The sequence below is a fragment of the Equus asinus genome, chromosome 4 (assembly GCF_041296235.1).
Source record: "Equus asinus isolate D_3611 breed Donkey chromosome 4, EquAss-T2T_v2, whole genome shotgun sequence".
In the NCBI taxonomy this organism is placed as follows: domain Eukaryota; kingdom Metazoa; phylum Chordata; class Mammalia; order Perissodactyla; family Equidae; genus Equus; species Equus asinus.
In genome coordinates this window covers 119,384,539-119,403,320 of record NC_091793.1, presented here as the reverse complement: position 1 = coordinate 119,403,320, position 18,782 = coordinate 119,384,539, and the positions used below count along the sequence as shown (strand labels likewise).

Below are 18,782 nucleotides of genomic sequence, written 5' to 3'. Positions count from 1 at the left end.
AAGCTATATTAAAATTGTTTACCACTTTTCCTTTGTCTCCACTAAATCTAGGCCTGCAAATCCTCATCAAATGAATAAATAAAGGTTTAGAAATATTTTTTAGAACTTTTAAAATTATGTGTATTTAATTATTGAAGTATAATTGACATATAGCATCATATTAGTTTTAGATGTACAGCATAATGATTCAATATTTGTATATGTTACAAAATGATCACCACAATAGGTATAGTTAACATCTATCACCTTACGTGGTTACAAAAATTTTTTTGTGATAAGAACTTTTAAGATCTACTCTTTCAGCAACTTTCAAATATGCGTACAGTATTATTAACTATAGTCACCACACTGTACATTGCATCCCCAGGACTTATTTATATATTTTTGTGTATATATTTACATTCCAGTTATTTTATAACTGGAAGTTTGTACCTTTTGACCCTCTTCACCCATTCTGCCCACCCCACGCCCACCTCTGGCAACCACCAATCTGGTCTCTATATTTATGAGCTCGGGTTTTTTTTAGATTCCACATATAAGTGAGATCATATGGTATTTGTCTTTCTCTGACATTTCACTTAGCGTAATGCTTTGAAGGTCTATCTATGTTGTCACAAATGGCAAGATTTCCTTCTTTTTATGGCTGAATAATAATATTCCACTGAGTGTGTGTGTATATATGTACACACACATACATATATGTGCATGCATATATACACACACACATACACACATATATAGATACACCACATTTTCTTTATCCATTCATCCATTGATGGACACTTAGGTTGTTTCCGTATCTTGGCTATTGGAAATATGTGTATTTGTTTTAAGTTTACTTTTGTATGTTCAGTATATGTGGCTTCTGGCAATTTCTCTTTATCCTCCCCATCCTCTCCCTACACACACAAACACAGTGAGTCTTTGCCCATAGGTATACTGTCTCTGGCATCAGGAAGGTAAACTTGATGATAAGTTCAAGTGTCCTAAAAGCTGGTAAGGTGAATCTCTTCCAGTCCATTTCTGAGTGGTCAGGATTAGGGCGTTCTGTTCCTAGATGTCTTGGCTCCTTAGATGAACTCTTTCCTTTCTGGTACTGGGACTGGTCTTCATCTAGTAAAAATTTCTATTTCCTTAGTCTCTCATGTGATGGTTCTGGTTCCTTCTAGCAATTCAGATCTGCATGAGCTAAGTTCAAATACCCTGGACTTTGAGTGGTTATTTTGAACACTTTCTTGTCTTTTTAGGAGCAAATAATGACAGTCTTGAGGATAAAACTGAATGGGAGTGGTATAAAAGTGAGCCTTTTAGTGTCTCTCAGTAGCAAAATTCATTAGATTATGTGAAGCGCTGTGTGAGCTCTTCACTGTGACTACTACAGGGTGGTGGGGGATCTGCCCTCCACAGGTAGGGCGTTGATTGATAGTAATGGCAGAGGTGAAAGCAAAGTTGAAGTGACTGTCCTTGAGGCCCTGAGAAGAAAAGAAGAGTGTCAGTGAATCAGCTTGGACTGTGAGATGTAAGGACCTTTACCAAGCAGGAAGCCCGTACCCAGACAAAACCTTTGTGCCTACCCACTCTGGTAAGTTAGGAACTTCTGATATGTGGCTGAATCTCACCTGAGTAGTACTGGGCTGTAAGAGTTCAGAGGGACTGGGAAATGAAGGATGTTTCTTGGAGGAGGGGCTTAATGTGCAGATGGTTAATGTTTGAAAAGACTGGAGTCAAGAGGCTGTCCATTTGCTGGGAAATGAACAAGCAAGGGTTCAGAGGTTGAACTGCGTACAGTATGACTGAGATGTTATCTGATTGATGGTAAATACAGTCAATAACAAACTTTTATTGGAAGTGTAGCCTGTGTTTGCAGCGTTGAGCTAGGTGCTGGGATACAGAGATTAGAGATGAGGAGGATGATGAAGATATTGTTGAAATGAATTGCTGAGAAACTAGAAAAGGAAGACCAATTAGCATACTTCTGAGATTCATGAGAAATCTGCCCGAAGGCATCGGTATGATGTATATGAACTGTATATCGTATATGAACTGATAATCATTACTGAACTGATAGTGCCCAAAAATGACTAGATTACAAGATTAAGATGAATCAATCAAGGCCATATTTTCTGTTGGTGCCATTCAGAGAGACTCCTCCTTTATATATGTTTTTCCTATGGGGTCGAGATAGAAATGAACATGTAAAATGATAGAGACAAATATGTAAAGAGATAGTAAAATCAATGAAAAAATAGTCCCAATAGAAGTAGCACATTAGGGCTTTGCTGAAGTGAAAATGACAAAACCCAATTACATTGCATGATGAAGTCATGCAATAGAATGTGAAATATGAACATGACATATAGAATATGAAATTTTGAATTATTCTTGTTTCACTCAGTTTCAGATGTAATAGGGACGTGTTGCATAGATAGTCTAAAAAGTAATTTAATAATAAAATCTTACAGTTATTTGATTCAAGCTGATGAAAGATAAAATGTGTGAATCTTGCTATCTTTAGGCTGCGTTTTTGTAAGGTTAGGCCTATGTTCATAGCACTGTGGGACCAAGAGTTCTCAAACTTTTTGGTCTTGGGACCTCTTTACACTGTCAAATTATTGAAAACCACAAAGAGCTTTTGTTTATAGGTTACACCCATTTATGTTTGTTTTATTGCAGATTAAACAGACATTTAAAATATCAATTCATTAAAAATAATAGTAATAAGTTCATTGCACTTTAATATTAATAATATTTTCATTAAAAATAACTGTTTTCCAAAATGAGCAATCACAAAAAGCAATTCCACTTTCTTCACTATTTTACATTTTTGCAAACCTCTTTAATAGAACACATAGCCTTCTTTAATAGAAGGCTTGATAGGAGACAGCTGAATTCTCAAGATTGCTTCTACATTCAATCTGTTGTGAATATGTCATTTTGGTTAAAGTGTATAAGGAAGATCCAGTTTTACACAGATGTGTTTTTGGAAAAGGGAAAGTATTTTAACGTTTTTAGATAATCGTGGGTATCCTTCTTTGGTATTACAGCAAAAGTTAGGTGCTAATTTCTTGAAGATTAGTTACAAGGCAGATCTGAACACATATCAGTGAACCTTTTGCAGTCTGCTGTTTGAAAATGTATTGGTCTAACTTGCACTTTGAATGAATCTTTTACTCATGGATGATTTTTATGACATCCTGCATTGGCTATCTGGAAAATTTGGTGTACTGACTTATACAGAGTTTCCAAATGTTGACACATCTTCTTATACAATATTTAAAAAATATCAGATACATTAATATCACCACCAATCTCATCAGAAAATTCTTTGAGTTTTGAAAATCTGTCAAGCTCATTGTGGCAGATACAAGTTTTACAAAATCCTAATTTTTGTTGGAAAGCTTAAATTTTATCGTTGACAACAAACATTCTCAGTTGTTTTTCTTGAGTGACTGGCTCACTTTGCTCACTTTCCAGAAAAGCTTTGCCAAATACTCATGTCTGAATGCCATAGTCTGTCTGTCAGTTGATCTTTTGAGTAAAAATGGTCTTCCACAAAAATCAGCTAGTTCGGCTGCAGCTCAAATGGTGTAAGTGCTTCTCCTGGAGAGAACTGTCACTTTCAGTTGTAGCAGAAATGCTCTATGCATATTTCCCGTTTCGTCATACATCATATTAATCAGAAATATACACAGGGTAGAGATTTAAAAAAAATTAAAGTGTTACTGCTTCATCAAGGACAGTTAAATGCATCTATCTTTTTTTTTAACTGTGAGTTTGAGGTGGTGAAGAATGCAACAATTATTGGTAAAATGTGAAAAAATCGTCTTGACCCCATATCCATACGCTCTGAGACTACACATTGAGAACTGCTGATGAAGGTTTAAGTAGTAATTTTGGTTTAAGTATTACAATGCTTAATTTGCCAATTTCTCCTGATTATTTGTCTGTATAAAACAACAGTATAAATATAGACATATCTTTTATTGATGCTAGAGATTTAGAGGAAAACCTGATTTCTAAGAGCTCGCCAAGATATTTGGAACATGAGTAAAATACATATCAAGAGAAAAGCTTTAGAACAGAAGATTATCTATGATTGGAAGTCAGCCTAAATTTTTTATTGTACTGCTGTTTTTTAAAATATCAATTTTATGTGGTATTTATGATTAATTAAACAAAGACTATGTCATTTAAAATTGTTAATATCACTCTGTATCATAGGCTTTAAACGTTTTGAATAAAGAATCACATGTTTCTTGTCTATACTTTAAATCCCCAAACCAAAGAATAATATTTAAAATTTTTGACTGATTAGTTCATTTTGGACTTCACACAAAAATACCTATATATCTTCAAGTGTTTAACTTCTTAAGTATTTAAGCTGTTTATACATGGTAGAAATAACTAAGTGGAAAAAAATTGCAGATAGAAATTGAGCATTAATTTTTTATTTGGTGTGATAAAAATGTGACTTTGGGGTATTGGATTGGCAATTTACCTCCGTCTCTCTATTTCTCTCTGTAAATGACATGTTTAACATTTCCTCTATAATTTTTACTAGATAAGAGCGCTATTTCTTGTCACTCTTGATACATGTGTGTATTTAGGAACTTCACCTTTTCTGCTAACAAATGCTATAATTCTCGAGGATAGTAATGCCTTGTGAGGGTTTTTCCATAAACTACAGGAGCAGCCCTATTTATTTAAACCCTGCTTTAACCTGATTATTAACAATTAAATTGTGTTTTCTTCTTACAATTAAAGTGTATTCAAATTTATTGGTCCCTTGCTTCACAGATTTATCTCAGTATGTGGTGTATTCAAACAGAATTTTGTATTTTTAATTAGGGGATTAGATAAGTAATTCTGAAGAGCCAAAAAAAAATTGTGAGACATCACATTGCTTAACCATCTCATATACCATAAGTGTGTGTACACACGATGTTGTGGGAGCCATCTATCAGGCAGGCTTGTTTTTCAGGCTGTATTTTAAAGAGTGGACATGTGCAGAAACTGTGAGCACAATTAGCGCCAAGCAGATAAATCCCACTCTAATCCTGTTTACGGTCTGCATCAGACAGATGTGCCAAGATTGATTTAGACAAGCCCTAGGCTTACAGTAATATTTTTAAAAGTGCCATTCACTGTTCTATTTTTGTTAAACCTTTGCTAAATATTCTTAAGTGTTGTTGGTTTTACTCTTCTTATTAACCACCGTAACCTACTTTAAGCAGGTCCTGCTTTGCTCTCATGGTGACAGGGTCACCTGCCAGGAGAGGTTATCTTTATTCCCTGTAATTAAATTGACTTTTCCCCCCAAGAAAATACAACAATAGGAAGTGGGTGCTGAATTAAATAAATAGCATGATATCCAATAGACATATCCTTAAATCCCTTGCAAGAACAGATGGTCCCCAGTATCTCTGTAAGTAATGTGAGAGGACAGTTAATGTTCTGAAACAACTAGCTGTAACCAGTATGATCCTAATGAACCAATAGATTTCAAATAATAAACCACATGCCACAAAGAAAAATTAGATATCCTCTGTAAGGTTTTAATTCTCATAACCTGCAAAAAAGTGTCCATAGATGATTTCCACCTTTTCTCTACTATTATCAAATATCAATTTACGGATAAAGTGTTACTTCATATTTTTCACCAATAAAAGTATGTTTTAACATTAAGGTAAAATTAAACATACATTTAAAATACATGCCCCAAAGTATGTTCTTTATTTTTTTAACTCCCCTTTTAACAGATTGTCCATGTGGGTGAGGTTGTAGATCGAAATGAGGCTTTTGCATATAATTATGAAATATTTGCTTTTATTTGCGGCAGAAACTAGTTGTACTACAACGGAGATGGTTACAATGGGGATTCAAGCAGCTGTCTTGTAGATGATAATTTAAGCAGAGATATAAGACCTAAATATTTTCAGCATTTGTAAATTTATAAATAAAAGAGTTTATATATGAAAAGCAGTATTTTTCTGATTCATGTGGAGAATAAAGTGAGTCTGAATCCTTCTTAAGGTCCTGCTACAAAGGGGTGCAGATGTGTTGTCAATTTTTATAGACCCTAAACAATAGTCTTGTCTCTGAATATGGTTTATTTTCTTTTTTTCTCTGTTATCTTATTTCTCAAAAATATTTGTGTATTCTAAATGCATCCCAAAGAGTGTTTTGAAGTGGGGGCTGAGGAGAAACAAGGACCTTGGATTTTCAGCTTATCCTATCAGATGATCTCTAGAGCCTTCACCCTTCACTGGGGTTAACCTGAGGGTTTTCCACCTAGAAACCTGAGGAACCTCTGGCCTGAGCTCTCTTTCAAGTCTAGGAACTGAATGTCCTGCTGCCCCAAAGAGCCAGGTGGTCCACGGCTCCTATCTCAAGAACTTTAAAAACAAAACAAAGGCATAGAAAAGCACGACCTAATCTGATGACTGATTAAACAATTGTTAGTTCCAAGCCTTTAAGTAAAAACATTTTAAATTCAAGTTCACAGAATTCTAATAAATTTTATTCCTGAAGACCATATTCAGAATGAGAAAATTTTCTGTAAAACTAATACACATCTTCACATGTGTTTGGGAAACAATTATATTCAAAATCAAGTGAATCCTAGGATTAGAACTGGGCAGATGTACTCATGTAATGTAAATGATTAACATTGCAGAGATGCATAATAGATCAGAATTTCTATGTAGGAAATTGGCACCTGAGAGACTTATCTAGCTGCTGAGAAAAGTAGAGTGCTGAAGAACATTCACCTATTGTTAGAAATTTGTAAAATAAACCCTATTTTATTCACAGATCAATTATCCTTACTTTCCTTTCAAATGAAAATGAAATGTTTGTTCTAAATCTGTAGTCCTTCCTCCTACTCTCTTTTTGCCACATTGGCAAAGACAGCAATAATGTGAAAACCCCAAATTTGAATCTGTGGGCACATGCAGGAAAACAGATTGAAGACCTGGGTGGGGAAAGCAGGAAATACTTCTCAGAGAGAGATTCTCAGAATTTTCACTTCTGCGAGCTCTTGGTTGCTACAACTAACCTCCCAGCTGCTTGAAGGTCACCTCGGTCTCTGATGATATGCCACTCAGTTAACTGACACATTTGTTGTCTCATTGCTTTCCTGAGGACTAGCTAGAGACAGAACAGTGGTTCACCTATGGTTTTAAATTTGATTAGATTGAAAAACAGATCCATGAGGTCAGATGAGAGTGTGTTTACTTGAAGAAGGTCCTTACATCGGTCCAACGTTGGTAAGGGGTTGTGGTAAAGACCAGCCAGCGTGCTTGGATTTACGTCTTGGATCTGTCCTCTACTAGATGTAGGACCACGGACAAGTTAAACTCTGTCTTAAGTTTCTTCTCTTTTAGGAAAAAGCATTTACTTCATAGGGCGGTTGTGAGAATTAAATGAGATGATACATGTCAAGTGCTTAGAGTGATGTCTGGCATATAGCACATGCTCATTAAATATTAGTTTCCCTTTTTAGGGAATGAATTTTTTTTTTTTTTCAGGAAGATTAGCCCTGAGCTAACATCTGCTGCCAATCCTCCTCTTTTTGCTGAGGAAGACTGGCCCTGAGCTAACATCCATGCCCATCTTCCTCTACTTTATATGTGGGATGCCTACCACAGCATGCCTTGCCAAGCAGTGCCATGTCCGCACCCAGGATCCGAATCAGTGAACCCCGGGCCACCTAAGGGGAATGTGCACACTTAACCACTATGCCACCTGGCCGGCCCCAGGGAATGAAATTTTAAAAACTAAAACAAGTAATAGGATCAGGAAGTATTTTAGGATGAGCAAAGGAAATAATCTTTTTCAATTAATTACAGAAATATTTTCATTGTAGAAAAATTAGAAATTCAATATAGAAACTAAATCATAATCTCAGTATCCTGCCAAGTTTTCATATGCGTATTCGTATAATTTTGCATATGAAAGTGTGTTACACGTCCATTATGTATTCAATAAATATATACCATACAGTAAAGGATGTACTATGTAAAGTAAATGTGCTGTACTATTGTAGACACTATTGTAGTCAGATTTCTATGTTTTAATGGCTGAATAGCATCCTGTATATGCTATATATGAATATACTTTATTTTACAGAACCAATTCCTTATTATTGCACATTTAGTTTGTTTCTAAGTTTCACTCAAATAATGCACGGGTAAGCACTCTTTTAGCTAAATTGTGCATATTATTTATTCCCTTAGGGTAAATTCCTGGAAGTAAATTGCTGGATCAAAAATATGCATATTTTAAAGCATTTTCCCTTTTCTACATTTTTAAAAATTATAAAAATGTAATGCTGGTTACAGCAAGGGGAAATTATGGAGATTTATAAGAAAAAATTAATCTCGTACTGTCTACCTCATATCTCTCTTTTAATAGGTAACGAGTGTTAAGTTTGTTGTGTGTTTTCCACTTGGATTTCTGCTTTTTCTCCTTGTAATGAAAGTGAGATCAAATCCCGCAGGTTACTTTGTAACTTGCTTTTATTCCACGTTCATACCTCTTAATACAAATGTCTTTACAGATCAGAACGCAGAAATCTAACTTGCTCATTTATGAGCTATAGAAGACTATGCTTCAAACATTCCCCTATTGAACATGAGTGTTGCTTCAAATGTTTTTGCTATTATAAAACTGCTGCAATTCACATTTTGAAATCTTTTGATACATATTCCCCACTTGTTCTCCAGCAGTCACCATTTTCACATTCCCACCAGCACTGGGACCGGTTCCCTTTACCCACACGAGCATTGAGAATTACTTTTGATCTTATGCCAATCTAAAAGGCAAAAAATGGTATCTTGTTGTTTTAATTTGCATTTCTTTGATTACTAATTAGCTTGAACTTCCTCATTTGTTCATTGATCAATTTGCATTTCTTCTTTGGTGAAATGCCTGCTTGGATCTTTTATGTACTTTTCCACTAAAGTGTTTCTTTTCTTAATTTAAATAGATTACTTAACTGTCACATCTTGCAAATATTTCTGCCCAGTCGGCCTTTACTTGTGACTTCTATTTATGGGTCCTTGGGATGTTATAGGCATTAAATAATTTTGATGTTAAGTATCTCTGTGTCTGGATGCCTGCCTTTACTGTCATGCTTAGGCCTTTATTAATTCATGGTTATGTAAAGTTCTTTCTAATCTATAAATATTGGTGTATATGACGAGGCAAGGCTTTACTTTTTCTTTTCTTTTTCAAAAGATTAACTGGTTCTAAATCACCTTTTATCGAATGTTTCCCACTGAACTTAGATCCCACCATTGTTAACATTAGTGACTTTTTAAATGTATACAGTGTTTCTTTGGACCATTCATTTATCTATTCCTAGATGTTTTAATTATTATAGCTTTACAAAATACTGTATCTGATCAGGTGTGTACTCCCCTCATTACTGTATTTTTAAAACATTTTCTTCATTAATGTAATATATTTATTACAAGAAAATTTGCAAATCATTTGATTAGGTTCCTTGCCCCTTATATCAAAGAAAATACCATTGAGATTTTGATTGGGATTGCGTTATAAAAATTATCCATAATGAGAATACTGGCATAGAAAACTATGTAATCTTGAAACTTAGTCTATCTCCATTTATTCAATTCTTTGTCTCTCAGTATATTTTGAATGGGTTTTTCCCCCCTTTACAAGTTGAGGATCATTTTGCTAAACTTAGTCCTGGGTATAAAATGCTAATTGACATGGGATCTCTTTAACCCGTTATGTCTTCTTCCTGGGGATTGATATATTTGTAACTGGCTTCCTTACTGGAGACTCTTATTAGTTCAAATGATTTTAAGTTGATTCTTCTGGATTTTGCCAATATATTGATATCATCCCTAAACAAATTATAGTTTCAGCACCCCCGTCCCTTCTACCACCAATTTTTGTCTTTTATTTCATTTTCCTTATATATGTTACTGGCCAGAATGTCCAGAATAATTGGGAATAATAAGAGTAATAATAGGTATTCTTGCCTTGTTTCCAGAAATTTTTCTGGCTTTTGCTACTAAGTTTTATCTTGGCTATTGGTTTAGCATATTTAAATTTGCACTTTACAAGAGGTCTAAATTCGCATAGTCATTGAATTGTTTACTACCAAAGTAAACCACACACGGTAAAGAATTCAGACAATACAGGACTTCAAGTGAAAAGGGAAGTTTATTTTATCCTTTTCATTTTTTCTTTCCCTCAGTGGTGCTTTGCTTCCTTCCTTTCTTCTTCACTTCCTCCCTCCCTCCTTTCCTTCTTTCTTTGGAGCTCTTATTTGTTATATGTTTGACTACGTAAAAAAATTAAATTTATATGAGGCACAAGTCATAAGCAATATTATAAGATTAATCTAGAAGTTATTTGCGACATATATCATATATATATAATAAAGGGCTAATTGCAAGACTATTTGAAGGACTCCTACAAATTAGTGAGAAATAGACAAGAAACCACATAGAAAAAGGAAAATGCATGTGTAGAGGCAACTCTTTTAAGAAATGCAAATGAAAAATAAAGAAGTTCAGCTTTATTAATTGGTTGACTAACTGATTTTTGGAAAAGTACCCACAGATATAAGCAAGGATACAAATTCCTTCCAGGTAGGTAAGTGGTACAACTTCTCTGTGCATATTCAGCTATATAAGCAGACGCCCAGCACCTCTGCAAGAAAGGCTAGCTTCTTTAAACTTCACAGAGCACCATTTACTCTACAGTCCATTACATCCTGCAGGGAGAGGATTTGTAAGGGCCTTTGACAAGCCTGCTTCACTTTATTCTTGAAGGTAGAAGAAGGATGTGAGAGCTCCCTGGTCACTCCCAAGTGTTCTAGAGACCCTGGCCATAGCCTACCTGCTCAACAAATGCAAAGAACTGGTAGTAATAAGTTCACCAGGTGCAAATATGTTACTGATGGTTTACTGTATGAGACCTCGGTTTCCCTTGTGCATTATACATACTGTCCAGCTTTTATACCCTTCCCTAAAAGGAACTAGGGCTCTTTGAGGAATCCAGATGAGCTTGAAACATTATGCTGTTATAAGAAAGAAAGGTTATTTTCAAAGACATCTGGAGATTGTAACAAAGGAGACAGATTGGAGGAACTCTCGCTGGTCAGTCTGACAATTTGGAATATTAATATGGAAACAACAATTTTACTTAATTGAAAAGTTGAGTCTGTAAAAGGTCATAACTTGATTATATGACCAAAGGGAACAGGCAATCTAAAATTTGCTAAAGCAGCATTTTCAAAGTGTGGTCTAGGACCCTTTCAGGGAATTAGTGAGTTCAAAGCTGTTTTCATAAATTACTAAGAACTTATTTGCTATTTTCACTCTCATTCTCTTCCAAGGATACAGTGGAGTTTTCCGGAGGCTTTGAGATATGTGGTGACATCCCTGTCCTGATGGCTAATGGAGTGCGTGCTTTGTATTCTTGTGTTTTAAAGAAGTCTCCATTTTAATGTCTACTGTGATAAATACTGATAGATACAATCTACATGAACAAAAGTTATTTGAGGCCCTCAGTCTTTAAGAATGTAAACAAGTTCTGAGACCAAAGAGTTTGGGAACAGTTGTACTGGAGAAAAGTCAATCTTATCAACACAGGTTAATCCATGAGTTTTTACAGAAAAGGGGTCGGGTGAATCATTCAGCTCATGAAAGCAGGGGGAATATTTTGGTTTATAATGCTATAATTCTTTCACTTTATTGATTAGTTTAAGTGATAATTGTAGTAATAGTGATGACGGTTTTGTTTTCTAAGACATATACATGTTTCCTGTTGAACTGATACTTTGAGGCTATCGAATCTTAGGTCACTGGGTGACGATAGACTATACACAGACCTGAAGCTTGAGCCTTCTGAGGAAACGATAGGCCCGAAAAACTGACGTGGGGTTCACCCTATCCCACATTGAGGAAAGGGCTTCTTTTTTTTCTTTCTTTTTTAGTGCTATGTGTGCTCTGTGAGCCATTGGGCTGTAGTTTGCAGAACAGTTGGGAAAGGCCAAAAAAAACTCCCCAAGAATGCAGAGAAGGAACTTCTTAAAGCACACGGAGCATCCTTGCTCCAATCTGACAGTATCTCTGTGCCTGCTCAAGGGCTAAGGAAGCCGAGAGAGGGCTTCTGCTTCCTGTGGCCGGTTAAGCGTTGTCGTTGCCTCTGCATCTGTTTCTATTGATTACTTTTTTGGCTGTCATGGGTCATATTTTTATGCTTTTTTACGTGCATAGTGGTTTTTGATTGACTAAGAGATACTGTTAATTTTACCTTATAGAGTTGCTATTTTTATCTTCTCATAAATATTCTTGAGCTTTGTTCTAGAATGTGGTTAGGTTACTTGGAAACCATTTAATCCTTTTGCTGCTTGCGTTTAGGCTGTTAGGTGGAATCATAGGAGTCTTTAGTCAGCTCACTAATGAGACAGTATTCTTCTAGATACTGTGTCCTGTGGATTTCACTATTTTTCCACTTTGGCTGGTGGGAACACCTGTGTGATCTCTGAGCACTGTTCTCTTTAATCCTTTGGGTAGTTCTTTCCCTGGCCTTGCTCAAGAGCTGATCCATCCTCAGCTGAAGAATCCAGGGGGGACCTCTGCAGATCTAGAGTCCTCTCTTCCTGCAGCTCTCTCCTCTCCAGTAGTTTGCTTAGTTTGGTCTATTCTTGGGCTAGCAATGTGAGGTTCAGTACTCCCTCATGACATTTGGCAGCAGCAGTGAGCCACAGCTCCCAGTCAGCCTTGTGATCATGAGGGTAAAAAAACCAGTATACTTAGAACCATTCTGTACCCATACAACCATTCTACTGTTCACTTTCAGTACAGTATTCAATAAGTTATGTGAGATATTTAACACTTTGTTAAAAATAGCCTTTGTGTTTGATGATTTTGCCCCACCGTAGGCTAATGTAAGTGTTCTGAGCACATTTAAGGTAGGCTTAAGGTAGGCTAGGCTAAGCTAATGATGTTTGGTAGGTTAGATGTTTTAAATGCAGTTTTGACTTATATTTTCAACTTACGTTGGGTTAATCGGGATGTAAAACCATAGTAAGCCAAGGAAGATCTGTACAAAATAAAGTCTGACTGTGGTAAGATTCAGGTGAATCTTTCTTTCTAGCCTGGCAGGAGTTCATGTTTCCTAATCAGAGTCATCTTACTCTGCTTCCTTTTGCATGTGTGTTACTTAACCTGGAATGTACGTTACCTTTCCATATTGCCATCAACCACCTGTCATAAACTCACTTCTGTTAGTGAATTGTGTTCTTTCCATTACTTTATTCTGTCCCTATTAGTACCAAGGAGACTCTTGTATGATGCTAATTTATTATTACTGACATGTTGCTTTCTTTATGTTCTTGGAATTCTCCATATATTGAATATCTTCAGATTCTGAATGTCCTAGGCTTTGTGTGGCAGGGACTCTCTTCCATTTTTCTATTTTTTCATTCTTGGGAAAATAGACCCAATTTTTCTTTACTTACCTCCTATCTTATACAGGGACTGATATAAAGCACAATCAGTAAAATTACAAATGGTAAAGATTTTCTGGGTTTTCACTATTTATGATTTATACATATAAGATATGGACACAGAGGTTTTAATGGAAAATTTAATTTCTTTTCAGGTGATTTCCAGTATGATTTACTATGTAAAGAAGAGTTTATTGAACTCAAGGACATATTCTCTGTCAAACTGAAACGACGTTATTCTGCAAAACAGCAGGGAAGTGGTACTTTATTAGGTATCACACTCTTCATATGTTTGAAAAAGGAACAAAATAAATTACAAGATTCTACACTTGATCTTATTAATTTAAGTGAAGACCACTGTGATATATGGTTTAGACAGTTCAAGAAAATTTTGGCAGGTAAGTACTCCTTATGAGCATTTTTAATGAATCTAGTTTCCTTGATGTAGGTTATTAATCGAAACATGATGTTTTTATGAGTACAGCTACCCTTGATTATGTTGAGGTAGTTTCTCTATTCCTAGTTTTTTGAGTGTTTTCATCGTAAAAGGGTGTTGAATTTTGTCACACACTTTTTCTACGTTAATTGAGATGATCATATAGGTTTTTTTCCTTTCATTCTGTTAATGTGGTGTGCAATATTGATTGATTTTCATATGTTGAACCATCCTTGTATTCCAAGTGAGAATAAATCCTACTTGGTCATGGTATATAACCCTTTTAACATGTTATTGACTTTGATTGGCTGGTCTTTTGTTGAGGATTTTTACATCAATATTCATAAGAGATATTGGTCTGCAGTTTGTTTTCTTGTATCTTGGCATGGCTTTGGTAATCAGGGTAATGCTGGCCTCATAGAATGAGTTAGGAAGCAACCCTTGAGTGATCACTTCCATAAAGAAGCTTTGATAATCTGAAATAACACAGTTCTTAAATAATTTAGTTCACTTGAGAGTTGTTTTTGAAAGCATATTTATTTTTCTATTAATGTCTCTCTTGAGTTTATATTAGAATTTATTTTCCTTTCACCTACACATTGATGGCAAGTGCATATATGTACTGGTTAGCTTGAGAATAATAGTTTTTTGAAGACAATATTTAAGTTGTCTATTTCAGGGTAGATTTTTCTAAAGGTTAATATCCACGGAAAAGAGACCACATTTACTGGCTTGTTATCTCCTAACGAATTTAGTGTATCTGAAATTTCTAAATGGCATTTATATTTTACACACTAAATAAAATGAATGAATACAAGTACAATATGATTTGGATTTCTACAAAGTATCCAGTTAAAATATAATCAAACCAAGTTTTAGAATTGATTTTTTTTCTCATAGATTTGTAAACCTTGCTTTCTTTTTAGCTCATTTCTTCGTTTGCCAAATTGATCAGGGTAGAGGCAGCTGGTATGTTGATGGCACAGTTTTGGGTAAGATGACACAGGACAGAGATGGGTGCCAGGCAAACAATAGGCATATGTGATGTCAGAACATTTCAGTCCAGGCATCATTGACCAACAAGACTGAGGACACAAGTTGGTCAAGGGTGGCTAATTGATAAAGTTATGCCCATAGAAGAGCTGCTGAAGTGACATATTAAAATTAGGAGACCCTGTTACTAAGTGGCCCCATGCTTCCTTATTAGCCCCTTCCTTGTTAGCTCCTTCAAGGAGACCTGATTCGTTCAAGAAGGCAGGATGCTGCAGAAGCCATAGTTTAGTTCATCTCTCTGGAAACATAGAGAATATATGTATTTAACTAAAAATATTACACTTTAAATGTGTCTTTTACAGTATTCTTATTTTAAATCTATGTGAGAAGAGATTAAAAAGTTATAATAAAAATGAAAAATTAATAAGTTCAATTGAATTAAATTTCATTACATGGCCAGGTACTCATGAGACTTGCATTGGTCTATAAAATAAGAATGTGTCGTTTGATTAGAAGAGCCAAAGCTCTTCCTTCCACTGAAGGTCTGAGGAGATCTTCTCCCACGGGGCTTATGAAGGGCTGGCTGAGTGATGTGAGAGGAAATTTCCTCAGTATGTCTCACCCATGAAACCGATAGCAAGTAGGCAGAGGACATCACAACAGAGCTCAATTTAGTAAAAGCAATTTTGTAGGAGTAGAGAGACTTATCCAAAAAACACACACACACATACACACAAACAAAAAAAGACTATCCAAATATTTTTTCAGCTTAATGAATGATGTTTTGGTTTGGTTTAGGGTTAAAACATAGGCAAATTACAGTGATAAACTACATATCTTGTAGACTATCATCCTCTGGGAATGTTACTTTTTGCACCTTTGATTTTGATAAGAGTTGGAGGCAGAAAAATATATGGGGATATATTCTCTGGCACAGTCCTGGAATCCAGAGTGATTTTGCTGATTAAAAGAAAATAGATTGACTTTTGAAATCAACCAATGCAAATAAACAAATAAGACAGGATTGAAATCATCTATTAAAAATGAAGGAAACTAACTAAGACTGTCTGAATGAATAACTGCTCCATCTCTGCCCCCAGGTGGGCTCAGCAAGTCCTGTAGGGAGAGCCAACTCCTCCTTGTCCCCCAACAAAGACAGTTCTGGGTCAGCTTTATGGTACATAATTGAATGGTCGAGGCTCCAAAGCTCTCTACCGAATGTTCCATTACACCAACTCTTCCTTTTTAAGGTTACAATCATAGAACATTCTTCTTGATGTTTCTTTCACTTTCAAATCCACATGTTCATTAAAGTGCCTATCATCTGAGAGTCAAATACTACAGCTGACTCAAGCCTCATTCTATAAGTGGAGGAGGCCTGTGTCTTTCCCAGTCTTTCTGGAATGAGAGTGATTGCTTACTTTATCCTGGTCCTCTCTGGCTCTTATTTCCATGGAGTTAGGTCTATTTGTGGATTATCTTTCTGTCTCTCACATCCACCGTCCCTATGTTGTGTTCCACTGCATCAGGTTTGGCAGATGGTGATGGTTTATTGGTTTCCAAAAAAATTTTCTAAAGGTCCCCACCCAAGGAATTTGTGTTTGAAGCAGACTTAAGTTTGAGGGCTGATAGTTAGAAATTTACATCACCAAGATATAAATGACTTTCATTTGAATATTAGACATCACTATTTTAAGTCCAACGACCTTGCTTTTAACTGGTTCTGTGGCAAAACCAGCAGATTTTTTAAAAAATATTTTTGCATTGAGTTGTTTTGAATGTTGTTTTTAATCAGCAAATGGAATTGTTTTCCTACCAGCCTTCTTCGTCTTTATCTCTTTTTTTCTCCCGCTAAGAAAAACATGAAAAAGTCATTAAAAGCCTCAACTAGTTGGTCTTTTAGTCTAATTAGCCTAACAATTATAATTTTAGTATATTAAGAGTGATTTTCAAATATGCACATGAATAAGAGCAATGAATAAGATGTCATGAATTTTTGAGGAAAGAAAAAATTGGCAACACTGGAAAAATGAAGAAGGCAACTCTCAGATACTTGAAGTTTTAAGAATAGTTGACAAAGAATGACCAGATTAAATGGGCTTTATAAGTATAAAAAAGGAATGTTAGAACTGTTTCAATTTTTATTTGAAAATAAGTCCTTTTACATCCCCAATTTTTTTTAACACAGTTGAGCACAGTATCTTTTTTATTGTTAGTAATAGAAAAGTCAGCATTTATTGACTAATAGGCAGTATAAGTTAATTCATCCAACATGCATTTTATATCAGGCACTGTGTTAAGTGCTGGGAATACGAAAATGAATGAGAGGTAATCCTGTGTAGGACACTCTCGCCCTGGGAGACAGACAAGGAAATTCATATTTAAATGTGTTAAGGGCCACAATGAAGATATGAAAAGATAGATAGGGATCATAACCATTGTTCAATGATTCAGAAATTCGAATCTTTAAAAAAATGTAATTGATTAAGGCTGATATGTAGTGACTGATAAGCCTAATATATAGTTATTGTGGTAAAAGTCATTTATCACAGTCTGTGCTGCCTTTTTATACCTGTGATGCAAAGATAAACATACACAAGCTTTAAATATAGCATGTGGGCACACTAGATATGCTCATTTTATTCGATTAGAGTGTCATCCAATTTCTGCACATTTGGGTTTCACTGAAATGGTGAATTGCAAGCTTCTCTGGCCCTGAACCAATCTTTTCTCTAGAAACCATAACCCACACTTTAAAGCATATTCATGGGCTTTCTGACAGGAACCCTCTATAGGAGGACAAAACAAAGTACCCCTCAGGTGATATTCAGGGCCATCAGAAGCTGAAAGATTTTATAGGAGTTGAACTGGTTGATCTCCAGTGGCGGACTTAGGGGAAGGCTGTGGAAGAGAAGAAGATAAATAAAACAAAAGAACTCCAAAACCTTATCCCCAGGTAGCTGGGAAAAGAGTAATGTCATAAACAGATATAGTGAAATCAGGACACTCGTTGATCTGAAAGAAAGACATTCTGTTTTAGACACATTTGAGATATATTACAATATCCTATTGGAGGTGTTTAGCAGGCTGGCATTTTGAGGGTAGTACATGAAGAGGTGAAGAAGAGTTGATGTGATGGGAATAGATGAAAGCTTGCAAGGAAGTATCATAGAGTTAGAAAAAAAAGCAGAGGGCTTAATACAGAATCTTGGTGGGGGGCAGATACTTGTATATTAAAATAGAGAAGACAAAAAATAGAAGGAATGGTCAAAAAATATATAAGAATCCTTCTAGCATAGAACTATTGAATTTTGTTGTTGTATTTAGGTTTTGCTAATTTCTTTGTAGTTTTTTATAGTTACCCAGAGACAGTTAACAAAGGCATTTTTAGCACATATTTGGTTGAGTTTCTTTGGATCTATTTTTCTGTTTCATTTCTAAGTGTTAATTTCATGAAGTAGGCAAACATAAATGAGCCACATTTAATACATTTTGTCCTTTGAATGTAGCCTGCTCTTAGCTTCTATTTCAACAGCCTCACTCAGTTTTCAGCTATGAAAAATAAAGAAAATGGAAACATTCCTTAAATACTTGTTTTTTATTCCTAAGAAGAGTAATTTTTTCTAGTTTCCCTCTGGATGTTGAACCTGTTTCCCATCTGGCGATAATGTTAGTCTTCACAGGATGCTTTCCCTGATAGCAAAAACCAGGGCTTCTTAAAACCTTGATTTTGTTTAATATTTATGTTGTCTTGTATAAGAAAATCATGGCAAAATGTGTCTTTGGGCTTTTTTTAAATCTAAGCTTATATTATCAGTTATATTATCACGAACTAGGCAGAATTTTTCTTAGCAAGAG

At 35.3% G+C, this 18,782-nt stretch overlaps 1 protein-coding gene across 2 annotated transcripts in view; it reads left to right on the top strand.

Annotated features, from left to right (window-relative positions):
• The window catches only part of CERKL (CERK like autophagy regulator), a 111,748-nt gene that overhangs the window by 34,818 nt on the left and 58,148 nt on the right, over positions 1-18,782 (top strand). Inside the window, exon 2 of one of the 2 annotated variants that reach the window (XM_044768618.2) lies at positions 13,651-13,893. The exons of the other annotated variant lie outside the window; for it this stretch is intronic. Within the exon in view, the coding sequence (XP_044624553.2) occupies positions 13,651-13,893 (243 nt within the window). The remainder of the gene's footprint in view (positions 1-13,650; positions 13,894-18,782) is intronic. 2 annotated transcript variants of the gene reach the window in all.